A 12,914-nucleotide genomic window follows, 5' to 3' on the forward strand; every position below is an offset into this window, starting at 1 on the left:
TTCTTGGACCACAGTCAGACTCAGTGGAAGAGCTCTCTCTCTCTCTCTCTCTCTCTCTCTCTTTCTTTGGCAGTGCTGGGGATTGAACCCAGGACCTTGTGCATGGGAGGCACAAACTCTGAGCTAGATCCCCGGCCCCCTCAGTGGCAGCTCTCTAGCCTTGGGTGAAGTCATCAGGGTGGATGGACACTTTGTCCTGAGACCATGAAACTAAGGCCTTTGTCAAAAGAAGCTCTTCCTCGGGGAACTTTGAACTTGCAGGCAATTTTGCCAGTAGATCAGCCACAGGCCAGAGCTGCTCCCCTCAGGCCTGGCCTCCCCCTGTTACACACCCCAGCCAGAGCGACCCATGTCCCTGCACCTTGTGCTCATCTGAGAAACACCAGCTAGATCACCTTGCTGACCCAGGGTGGTCTTTAGCCAGTGGCTCTGCAGAGCCTGCATTTTCCAAGCCAGAAGTTGGTTTGACAAACCAGCAATTTGATAAAAAGTACTAATTGGACAGAATTTTAATATCAGACTGTATGAAGATGTGACTGGCTCTCAGCTCTGCAAGTCCTGCCATGTCCCTGCTCCCTGCCTCCCTCCCCTCCCCTTCTCCCATCTCTGTGCCTAGTCTGAGGTCAGGTGACTATGGCTTGTCGTCCATCTTGGCACATGCAGAGGTGCCCATCCAGGACTTGAATCTTCAAATGAGCTCTCAAAGTGCCTTTCAACCAAATGCTGCACAGAGGTACCCCGGGTGGGACAATGGGGACACACCTGCCAATCACTCTGCCAATCCACCCTGCAGACCTCTGGCCCCCCCCCCCGCAGGGTCCTGACTCCCTCAAGGCTCTTGCAGCCCTGTGAAGAGCAGTGATGGGGATGGTGACCGTGGCTTCCATGCTCTGTCACTGTCCTGCCCTCTTCTCATGTCATGACTCACACAAGCCTCTCACCGCGACACAGTCATGGGGACAATAGTTTGGCATCTGGCACGGGCTCAGTGCAGCTCTCAAGAGCAGTCAGCAGAGCCCTGGTGAATGTGACTCTCTTCCCCTTTCGCTCCCCACGCCCATTTTCGTTTCTTTGTTTGTTTGGTTTTGCTTCTGAGATGGTCTCAGCCAAGAAGCCAAGGGGTGGCCAAGTTCACACCCTCCCAACTTAACTCACCACTGTCACAAAACATTAGTCACCTGAACTGTCATCCCGCAGGGAAAGGCTCTGGATTTTTATCATCCGCCCAAAGAGCCACCCCCTCCAAGGAGTTCTGGGAGAAAACCTGGATCCCCCGAAGCTGGCTGTCACCTGAAGGTCACCCCGCTGTCCCCTCTGCAAGGAGCCTTTGCCAGTCCCTGTGGTTTAAATACCCCTACCCTGGCCAAATTCACGTTACCACTGGCAAAGTCTATTTTCAGCAGCTCGGCTCACGGGTGCCACGGGCCAGCTGCAGCCTGCTGCTGCCGGGAGGCCTCTCCGTGGACACTCATTAAGAGCAAAAGGGAGCACTGTTTCCTCCAGGCCAAGAGGTGACAGTCCTCTTCCTGCTTGCCCTGGGCTCAAGCCAGTTTGCAGTGTGGCAGAGTTAAAGTATGACTGAGGTCCAGTAGGGTCAGATTTCACAGATAAAAATACAGGTCTTCAGTTCAATTAGAGTGTGGGATAGCTATTTTATTAGTGTAAGTATGCCCCAAATGCGACATGGGATATGCTTACACTAAAATAGCTATTGGTTGTTTATCTGAAATTCTGATTGAGCTGGGCACAGTGGGTCAGCGCATCCGTCCACATTTTGTGTTTCATCTAGCCACCCTGGCTCCCCAGGGACACGAGTGCTCAGAAAATTCTTGGGAAGAGATATGTCAGGTTTGAGCAGGGGTGGCAGACTGGGACTTAGAGATGTGGGTTTTTTGGTCCCTTTTTAAAAGAACTTTATATATATATTTATATATAATACCTTTTATTTTATGTATTTATTTTTATCCGGTGCTGAGGATTGAACCCAGTGCCTCCCACATGCTAGGCAAGCGCTCTACCACTGTCCCTCAGCCCCTCTTCTGTCCCTAGTTTAAACCTAGAAGAGCCACACACTTCCTGCTGCAGCTTTTCCTAGATTCAGGAACTCTGGAAGCTCAGTGGCATCCAAGACCCAGCACCTTGGATTTAGAGAGAGAAGCTAAGGCCCAAAGAGGTGACTTGTGCCAGGTGGCAGCACCATTTCCCCTGTGCCGAATGCTCTGACCCTTGCCCCGTGGCAGGTGGGCAGGGGAGGTGATTTATAGATAATGACAGTCCTCAGTGGACAGAAGGGGAGCTGACTGCAGGGACAGGAGCCGGCGAACCCAGACACCAGCGCCCAGGCTGAGGGTTGAGAGGACCTGGTGGTGGGTGCAGGTGTGGGGGCCTGCAGGGACGAGGAAGCGTTTCTCTAGGGAGCTGTTTGCAGGGTGAGCTTCCCCCCACGAGCGCTCCCTGGGTGTGGGGCACCGTCCTGATACCTTACGGCACTTGCTCATTTAATCCCCATTTTAAAGACGAGAAGACCCCAGGTCACGTGACTAGTAAATGTCAGAGCCAGAATTTGAACCCACACCGTCTCACCATGTTCTCAGTTAAACTAGATTTAACTGTTACCCACGGAACCAGACTAATGCTCTGATGAGATTGTGTAGGAAAGACGGGGAAAGTCACAGGGTTAGGAATCAGGAATTGTGGTCTCCGTGCTTTCTGCCCGAGGAAGGTGGTCGGGGCAGGATGTAGCTGGGCGGCAGAGACTGGAGATGGCAAAATCCAAGTCTGGTGCCTGGGTTCAAATCTGGGGCCCAGCTCTTAGTAGCCATGGGCCCCACTCCTCTGAACCCCACTTGCCTTAATGTGGCTCTGATAGTGCATCTACTGCCAGGGCCGGGTGAGGCGTAAAGGAGACAGCGCCAGGCACGTCACGCTGAGGGCAGGAACTGCCACTTAGGGCAGTGGGACTGTGGGCGAATTCACCTCCCTGTGCCTGGGTGTCTGTGGAATGGGGTGGCATTCCTTCCTCACTGGTGGTGCTGAAACCCAGACAAGCTTGGAAAAGCCCCGGCACCAAGTAGGTGCTCAGTAAACGCTTGCCACGGTGAAGCCTCCTCGTCATTTGAGCCTCTCGCCTGGCCAACGATGACGTTTTCTTACGCCTGGTGACTAGCCTGGGAAATGGTGCAGCTGGACTGCCGTCCCACAGAAGTGGCCGCCTGGCTGCTGTGGCATCTAGCACCTGTCCCAGGAGCTGGCCTCCTTTTATCTGGGTTAGAAACGGTCTCCCACGGGAGGCAGGTCGCCCTGGTTTCTCTTCTCAAGGGCCCAGGAGGAAGCTGAGTCAGGAGGTGCCGCGTCCGGCTAACGGAGCCGAGTCCGGCGAGGGACGGCGGGGTTAAAAAATACACAGGACACCAAGGTTCTTCATCCAGGAGGGAGCATGTGCGCGCTTTATTGCCAGATTTGTTCCCCTTATATATCTTTTTAACAGCTGCGGGAAATCACTCAAAAGTGAGGAGGGAAGAGTATTAACTGCGTCCTTGGGTTACCGTCACGTCACCGTCCGCTATCAGGAGGCTCGAACAGGTCAAGATGTTCCCGAGAGACACATATGCTCGAGGCAGATAAACAGGGAACCGAGAGACACATTTGCTCGAGGCAGATAAACAGGGAACCGCAAGCCCGCATCACGGCCTTGTGAGCTGGCCACATTGACATGCAGAACAAAGAACTGGGGGTTGAGTCCCCAGGGGCCAGGGCGGGCCTGCTACCAGCAAGGAGGGTGTGGCGACGTGAAGCCGTCCCCCTCCCCTTACCCAATCCATACCCGGGACCTGCACACCGGCCACATCTGGTGTCCCTTTGTACCCTCATTCCTCTAATGACATGGAAAAATCCAACAACATTCTTTGGGAGGACGATTCGGTGTGGTCCTTGGGAGTCCTGTCCCATGCTCGGTCGCTGAGAGAGACACTGGGCAAGTTGGGAAATGGTGCAGCTGGACTGCGTCCCACGGAAGGGGCACTGCTGCCCGTCCCGTGGGGTGACAGTGAGGCCTGGTGTCAACAGATGCCACGATGGCAGAAAAGAGCCCTGGAGCTGCTGCGACCTAATGCCGCTGCCTTCTCTTGGCTTTCAGGATGACATTCCGGGTCCTGGGTTCTACAACATCATCCACAAGTCTCCTGTGTTCAACAGCGTCTCACTGTCCAAGAAGGGGACCTGCACCTTTCCCTCCATGGTGAGAGCCGTCCCCGGGGTGGGGGTCAGTCATTCCTTCCTGCGGTGTGGAGTCAGGCCCTGGACACGGGGTCCTTCCTCTCCAGAGGCCTTGCTTCTAATTAGGAGAGGAAATGCCTCCTCAGATTGCACACAGGTATATTGGACCCAGTGTCAAAATAATTTTCTTTTTCCATTGTCACATGTTGCCAGAGTGGAAAGAGAAGCCAGAGGCACATCCAGACCCGATCATCCAAACCAATGCTGTCGTCATCAAGTGGGCCAAACAGGTGTCCTCCTGAGATTTTTAGGCATGACAGGAAAACGTCACTCTTACCATATTTCATCCTCAGATCGGTTTTGACCCTGTGCTTGTTCTAATTAGGTTGTTCACATTATTGAGAAATCTGACAGAACCAAAAAGAAAGCAGGCAGCGGCCTGAATTGTGATCCCAACTTCTTCCTCCTCTTTTTTCTGTATGGTGTGGGATTTTTCTCTTTGTTGAGGTCTCTAGACAATCAAATAGAAGAATCAAACATGAAGAAGTGCCCATGACCCTGACCAGACCTGGGGAAGATGTTCATTTCCTATTTTTCTTTTTTTTTTTTCACTGGCCTTGGAACCCAGGACTTCACTCAGGCCCTTGCGCTACCCCTAAGTCACATTCCAATTTATAATTATTTTTAAGAAAAGGACTGTCAGCCTTAAAAATATTTATAAACTGGCAGGAAAAATAGATAGAGTGAGAGAAAGGTCCAAACTGGGGCGAGACCAGCTGAGGTAGAAGAGAGGACAAAACCCATGTACCCTCTGTCCCTCCAGAGGTGATCCTGGTCTCCTGCATAGACGAGCTGTGATTCCTGACATCAGAATTGACTTTTTAAGCCACACGCAGGGACCATGTAGGATACACTGACTGTAGCCACTTCTTATTGGAAGTCAAGTTTGGCAGAGTTGAATATTCAAGAAGCAAACCGCCTTGGGAGTTCACTCCCCATTACTGAGGAGGCCAAGGACACACATGTCCCCACTAGTCCACACACAGAAGGCCCCTACCTATTTTTCTGTCCCCACCCCAGGAAAAAGGCTCAAAAGCAGTTGGCAAAAGAAGTGCCATCTTACAATGCCCTGGCACAGAGAGGGGACTTAAGAACTGATCCTGACTCAGTGGTGGAGCACGATGTGACCTCAGGCACGTCACCCTTCGTGTCCTAGTTGTCTCATAAAAGTGGAGCCTCCCTGGAGGCGCTGGGCAGGTTGCATGAGTGAAATGCTCTTTGAAACTGCAAAGCATCATGAACAGGCTAAATGTTATGATTGTTGCCACCTGAGTCACGAACAGGACTTCCGGCAACACCTAGGTTTTCTCTCCCAGCACTTCTTCACAGGGAGGAGCTCTGCCCTTCTTCCTTGGTGCCAAGACGGGGACTGGATTGGAGAACAACATCCTGCTAGGATTAACCTCCAGATGATAAGGCTGGGCCATCTGGGGGAGAGGGGCCCGCGGGTAGCTCTGAGATTATGGAATCTACTCAGGCCTTTCCAAGCTCAGAACCAAACCCTTTGGGGGCTCCCTTCTTTTGAAGGCAGACACCGAGTTGTCCTCCCTTGGATGGTGGAGGGACTTTGCATTCATGTTTCCAAACACTTAAGTTCCTGCATCCTTGGGCAGAGGCCCCAGGTGTCGATGCCATCTGTCAGGTGTCCCCGCATCGGCCCAGAGACAATGCCATCTGTCCACCCCTCTTGCAGTGACCCTCACATTGAGCACCTTCTCCACTTCCGGATCCCAAGGCTCTGAGGGAATTAGAGTAGCCCTCACCAGAGGAAGAGGGCCGTGGCCAGGAGGAGTGTGACTTGTGGGTGAGGCTGACCCAAACCTCTGGGTCTATAAATTTTAGAAACTTCCTGGTCACCTGGAACAGCGACGGCCGCCTTTTGAGAAGACCTGTCATCTCTGTGTTCACAGGGTGTCAAGTGCCCCATTAATAGATTCCAAGTCTTTGTTCCAGAATTTTTCACAGGACTGGCTAGGAAGGCAAATGACACAGGGGGCCTTTCTCTGTGTGCCGGCAGGAGTGACACCGGAGGAGTTAGTGTGTGCTGGAGAGAGGTTCCCAAATGCCAGTGTGTGGCCAGATGGGAGACCACAGTCCCGCAGGTGAACCAGGGCTGTGGAGGGTGGGCGAGCGAGTCACTCTACACTGTGCTCTGAAGCTAATCCCGTGACAACACCTTTGAAACTTTGCCTCTACTGGGGATTTTTTAGAATAATTTTCCCCCAAGTGAAAAACTAATGTCTTTTTAGCCAAAAAGATTCTATGATGGAATAAGTTTGCAGTTAGTCAGGGACCACGCCTCTTCACCTACTCCTTTTAGGATGGGGGATTGGTGCAGGTCGGCTGCCTGGCTAAGACTGTCGGTCCCACCACTTAGCGAGCAGAAGTCCAATTTCCTCACCCATAAAATGCAAGGACCTTTCACTGCATTTAATTTCCTCACCCATAAAGTGCAAGATATTCACTCCTCGGGGTTCTCATGAAGGTTAAATGCAGAGCAAGGTCCTTGGTAAACAATTGGCCAAAATGCAAAGGATGCACCAGGCTATGGGGCCTGAACTTCAACACATTCTTAGATCAGAAGGAGGCAGAGCTGGCCTCGAACCAGACTAGGCCCTAGCTGAGGACACTCCCACCTCTGGTGGTCCCTAGACCAGGCCTGGGCACCGTCACCACTGAGCACAGAGTGGGGTGGGCCGAGATGGAGGGCGGACGCCTTCCTCAGCTCCCCCCACTTCTGTGTTTGTGTTTATTGACCCCTGTCAACCCGGGGGAAACTCAGGGCAGTGTTCTCAAGCTTTTAACCATGAAATTATGGGAAATGTTTTATCAGACTCCAACACTAGCCATGCTGTGCCGGGGCAAAGCGATGTTATCGCTGAGTTTCTGTGGCTTTTGTCCCTGTTCATTTGACAAACATTGATTCTGTTTGTTTTTCGACTGAAAATAGTTTATCATGTCTCCATGAAAGGAACGGCATTGGGTCTGTTGAAACAGCAGGAATATTATAGGGTTCTAGGAAAGGCAGTGATGGGAGGGGTGGAGGCGTGGGTAGAGGCTGGCCTCCGCTACCTTGAAGACTCGAGAATCAGTTCCTTGAGAATCAGTTCCTCGCTCGGACCATTTAACCTAAGAAACAAGATGCAGGTTTACTCAGAGGGAAAGTCTCGGCCAGGGAAGAAAGTCTAAAACTTCCCATCATATAGATTACCCAACCGCCCATGAGTCAACCTTAACAGGATTGGGTGGAAATGCATTTATGGCAAAATTATTTTTGCCAAGTCCCAAACAGATGATGAATAATTTGGGTTAATTTACAGATGTGGAACAGGTCCAAACTCGCATTTTCCCAGGGCAGATCCTCAAAGCCCCAGGTCAATTGATCATCGTTACCCCGTGGTCTCCCTTTAGAAGGTGCTTTTAGATCCAGTGCTGGGCGCCATCATTTTGATCTGTCCTTCAGGGCCACAAGATTATGTGACAACACTGATTCCTTTGGCTTCTTCCTCACAGAGCGTCCGCTTGGGCACCATCATTTCTAAATACCCTGCGGCGAATGCGTACACTATCCCATCAGATTTTATTTCGAAGAAAGACTTCAGTAATTCCTGTTCTAGCATGTTCCAGTTGCCAAGCTTCATGAAAGTTCTCAAATCCGAAACCCCCGCACCAAACCACTACAACGTAAGAACGTTGCACGTGTCTGCTGAGTGCGTGCGGACGTGTGGACGAATGGTGGGCTAAAGCAGGGGAGGGTGGGCTCAGGGGGATGGCATTCTGTGCAGCTGGCCAGTCACTCAGCATCTGTTGAGGACCAGACAGGTCCCTGCAGCTAGAGAAGCCTGAGCAACAGGGGGTCAGGATGGAGCCGCAGGAAGACCTCTGCCCTAAGGGACACTGACTGCAATCTGACTGTCATCTGACTTTTCAGGGACACAGTTTCCTCACCTGTAGCGATGGGTACATTCCTTAGCACTCTCCCTGCAGACAGTACGTTTACTGTTCAGATTCTTGTAGGGAATGTGAACCCCTGTCTTTCCATTTCAGAAGACTGTTTTTTGTTTTGCTTTTTTGACACTGTGCTCCACCAACTGTGACCATGTTGTAAATGCCGAGGCAGAATGGACCATGGCACGGTGCATTCAGGAAGGTTGGGTCCACACCTTGGCTCTGCCCGTCTCTAGGTGGCTCTGGGCAGGTCCCTTAACTTTTCAGGACTTAGTCGAATGATCTATAAAATGGGTGTATGTGTCAGGCTGGGCTGTAGCTCAGTGGTGGAGCGCTCGCCTAGTACGTCTGAGGTTCGATCCTCTGCACCACATGAAAATAAACAGACAAAGCCCCGCAGTCCATGGACAACTAGAAATTTTTTAAAAAATGGGTGTATGTGTCCACCTCATAGTGTTAACACAAATATGAAATGAGATAGCCTGGCTTGGTGTCTAGCTCAGCACCTGGCCCCCAAGGACTGTATGGTGCGTGGAGATGGGTGGGCTGGCCTTGGGCAGGTCCCTCTGCCCCCAGAGCTGCCATCTAGGGTGGCACTAATTAGACTTGCCCTACAGGGTTAGTACCAGGAACCAATGAGACAACACATGTGAGAGCACCGTGCCCCGTGTGGGCTGGGCATCACACCGAGTGTTAATGGTATTTATTGTGCCTCATTTCAAACTATTTTGGTCTAAGATTAGTTCATTTTCAATTGTGATATTTATAAATCATATGCATTTTCTGACTACAAAGATCCTGCCCATCTCCTGTGACTGATTCAGTCAATAATGATGTGCTCAAAGCAATACAGGTGCCTTCTAGGCCAGCACTGACCAGCAGAAATGCAATGGAGACCAGCTAGGTCATTTAAGATTTCCCAGTAGCCACGTTGAGATAGAAGGAACAGGAGAAAATAACGTTCATCATGTGTTTTACTTAACACAGCAGATCCGAAACATTATCGCTTCAACTTCTAATCAATATATAAATTATTGATTAGGTACTTAAGGAAGATTCTTTTCTTACACTAAGTCTTGAAAGTCCAGTGTATGAGCTGGGCGTGGTGGCACAAGCCTGTAATTCCAGGGACTAGGGAGGCTGAGGCAGGAGGATCCCGAGTTCCCGGCCAGCCTCAGCACCTTAGGGAGGCCCTAAATAACTGAGTGAGACCCTGTCTCTAAATAAAAAAGGGCCGAGGATGTAGCTCAGTGGTAAAACGCCCCTGGGTTCAAACCCCAGTGCCACAAATAAATACAGTCCAGCGTATGTTTTATACTTGGCACACATCTCAAGTTCAACTAGCCACATTTCCAGGGCAGTGGTCACATGTGGTCGGCAGCTGCTGTCCTGGGCAGCTCTGCTGTAGGTCTTCCCCTGGGTAACTGGGAGTGAGGCTGGTGTCGGAGGTGAGGATGGTGGAGGTGAGGATGGCAGAAGTGAGGATGGTGGAGGTGAGGGTGGCAGAGGTGAGGGTGGTGGAGGTGAGGGTGGCAGAGGTGAGGGTGGTGGAGGTGAGTGAGGGTAGTGGTGTGCTTTTCATGGACTGAGTGCTGATTGGAGAGTTTTGTATTTATCATATTTAAGACCCACAGAGTCCAAGAAATAAGTCATCCCCATCTTACAGAAGAGGAAGCCGAGGCTCAGCGCGGGGAAGGGAGTTGTTCAAAGGTGTCGTTTTCACGTCAGTGGGCGCGAGGGGAAGCTGGAAATAATCAGGGTCACGCTGTTGTGGCCCTGTCACGCCTCTCTGCACGAGTCCTGGGCTACACTGTGCCAGGCTGGTGACACTGCTGAGACTCCAGCAGGGAACTCAGATAAGAGCCAGTAAATGGCCAAGGTATTGCAGGTGTGGCCGGTCTTGAGAGAGAGAGAGAGAGAGACGTGCTGCCTGAGAGAGAGTTCATGAGGGGCAGAAGGGATGGCGTAGCATTCCTTCAGACTTGGTCAGAGATGGCTCAAAGGCTGAGACCCAGGAATTGAAGGAGAGGCCAGAGCTGAGGGAACAGCATGTGCAAAGGTCCGGGACAGCCAAGAACTTAGCCCACAAGGAACCACATGAAAGTCCAGCGGCTCTTGTACTGTGAGTCAGGAGAAGGGAGAAAGCGGGGTCAGTTTTTAGCCTGCCCTAGAGACCCAGGTAGGGAGTCTCAACTTTGTTCTGCATGTCCTAGGAAGACCGTGGTGAGGGGGTGGGAAGTGTGGGGTGATGCGACCTGAGTTTCTCCAGCTGCTCACGGCGAGTGACTGCTGTGGTTCCGGGTAGGTGCTGAACACCAGCAAGGAGACTGTTACTAACAGGGCCAGGACAAGGTGTGTCCAAGAAAGCTGTAATGAAGGTGTGGCCACTGTGCCTTTGCCATCCCGAGGGGACCAGGTGACCTGGGAGACAAGCAGCCAGGACTGGTGTAGCAGGGCTCTGCTTGTGGCTGAGGGTCCTGTGTCTCCCTGTCTGCCTCCAGCCTCTGCCTGCTCCCCGGGGCCCAGCTGCACCTCTCCATGACATCATCTCTGTGACATCAAAGGGGAAACCCCAGCCCTGCACAATGTCCACCTAGAAGCGGCCACTTCCCAAGTCAGAATTTCTTCTTTCTGCTAACAGATCCATCTCCCGCACGGGCTTTTGTTTATCAGTAATTTAATAGGACTCTAAAAATAACACGTGCGCATCATGAAACGGGTTCCAGCACTCTGGGGGACCCTTATAATTCCATGGCCCAAGGCCACCACCGTGAGAGCTGGCTATAATCGCCTCCTCTCCCGTGTCCCTGGTGGCTGCGTCCTGGGCTTCTCCGCGTTGTGGATTTTGGCTGGGGCAATGCTCAGCGCCATTCTCCTTAAACCTGCTGAGTGTTTTCCTAGTCGCATGGCGAAATCGCCCTGCGACAGGGTGTAAAGAATGTCCCCCCTTTGGTGGCTTTCTGTCTGGGTGAAGAAAAAAACTGAAGCCGCTGTTTTGTTTGCAGGAAGCTTTTTTCTGGCCAGGAGAACAATGGGGGAGCCGGGGGCCGGAGCAGAAGGGTGATCCTGTTAGCCACGGCTCAGCCCGGCTCTGCCTGGGCCGGGAAGGAGCCCCTCTTCTCCTCCCCAGGTGCCTTGTCATTCCCTCCTCCCTGGCGACCTGGTCCTGTCTTTCCTCCAGTCATTAGCCTGCCCATCTGGTCTCTTTGTTTGCCCTCTCTGCATGTGGCCTCCCCACCAGGACCCTGGGAAAAGCTAAATTCCTGCACCTTGGCCAACTCCAAATCGAAATGCCATCTGCATTTCTCGAGAAACATGTTTATGACAGAGGAGTAGCTAGAAAAATCAAACCATCCACCCCAGCAAATGGTTGCACGCATTCAGCAAATATTCCCAGGGCTCACGGTAGGGTTTTTATTGCGTCTGTTATCTAATGAATTCAGGAGACCGACTGCAAACTGGCATTTAAAATATTTATGATTCATTGGTAACAGAAGAATGATCTTAGATTGCTTTTTCTATTGTTTGGAGAGTTCTGAACACATTGGATGCTTTCAAATGTATATTGTGGGCCTCAGACAAAATTCTTAATGTCTGGTCGGTCCAGAAAAGTCAGGGCAGGGAGTGCTTGCCAACGTGATCACAATCGGAACCATACGTTCCTCCGAGCTACATTTAAGAGAGGGACTGTTTGGACAGTGAGGAATGCAGCCAGGGATCAGGGTGGGGATGGGGAAGCATTAAGTGTCCTGAAAATATTAAAAATAGCAGGAAAATGAAATGAAAAGGGTTTGTGTGTAGCACTACACTTTTTTTTTTTTTTTTGGTGCTGGGGATTGAACCCAGGGATGCTTGACCACTGAGCCACATCCTCAGCCCCACTCCCTTTTTAAAATTTTATTTAGAGACAGGGTCTCACTGAGCTACTTAGGGTCTCACTAAGTTGCTGAGGCTGGTTTTGAACTCAGGATCCTCCTGCCTCGGCCTCCCAAGCTGCTGGGATTACAGGTATGGCCACCATGCCCGACTAGCACCACGTACTTCTTAAAAAACTTTCCTATGGATGATTTCTGTTGACTGTCCCCCTCCCCTGATGATGCTCTGAGGCAAGTAGAGCAGGGATCATCTGTTCCCTTTTACAGATGAGAAAGGTCAGGTTCAGAGAGGTTGAACAGCTTGCACAGGGCCACACAGGCTGGGGTCAGACCTAGAGCACTTGGGCTGGGATACCAGTAAAGGCACAGAGGGACCTTTTCAGCCTCTGTCAGGTTACAATATATTTTGTAATCCAAGTTTGCCACTGTGTAGGCAAGAGGGCAGAGGCGTGGAGAAGGCAGGCCTTGGACACTCTGCCATTTCCCCCCAGGCCTCCATCTCTTGCTGCAAGCTAAAGAACAATGTCTCCGCCCGAGCTGGGTTCCTGTCCAAGACCGGGAGAGACTCTTTCACCACCACTGTCACAGGACCTCCCCCAGGTACCCAGCGGCCTTGCTCGGGCCTGGCTGAGGGTCGAGCTGCAGCTCTGGTTTTCAGCCCCCCCCAACCCCGTCCCCGTTTCTTTGTGGGAAGTGACTGTGGAAGGAGTGGGGGAGGGGAGGCGGGGGCAGCAGGATCCGGTGCTAAATGAATAACAGAAGGGGGGGGAGACCAGCGTCCCCTCCAGGGGGACTACACTGGCTCTGGAAGCGCTA

The 12,914-nt window shown here is 51.8% G+C and overlaps 1 protein-coding gene across 6 annotated transcripts in view; it reads left to right on the forward strand.

Annotated features, from left to right (window-relative positions):
* The window catches only part of Stpg1 (sperm tail PG-rich repeat containing 1), a 40,924-nt gene that overhangs the window by 14,482 nt on the left and 13,528 nt on the right, over positions 1 to 12,914 (forward strand). For 5 of the 6 annotated variants that reach the window (XM_048816084.1, XM_048816082.1, XM_015485511.2 and 2 more), the window contains 3 exons: positions 4,136 to 4,237; positions 7,789 to 7,959; positions 12,590 to 12,698. In XM_048816084.1, coding sequence (XP_048672041.1) covers positions 4,235 to 4,237; positions 7,789 to 7,959; positions 12,590 to 12,698 — 283 coding nt within the window. In that variant the 5' untranslated portion in view covers positions 4,136 to 4,234. The remainder of the gene's footprint in view (positions 1 to 4,135; positions 4,238 to 7,788; positions 7,960 to 12,589; positions 12,699 to 12,914) is intronic. The other variant, XM_048816083.1, reaches the window with a different exon arrangement.

Source organism: Marmota marmota, unplaced genomic scaffold, assembly GCF_001458135.2.
Source record: "Marmota marmota marmota unplaced genomic scaffold, marMar, whole genome shotgun sequence".
Lineage (NCBI taxonomy): Eukaryota > Metazoa > Chordata > Mammalia > Rodentia > Sciuridae > Marmota > Marmota marmota.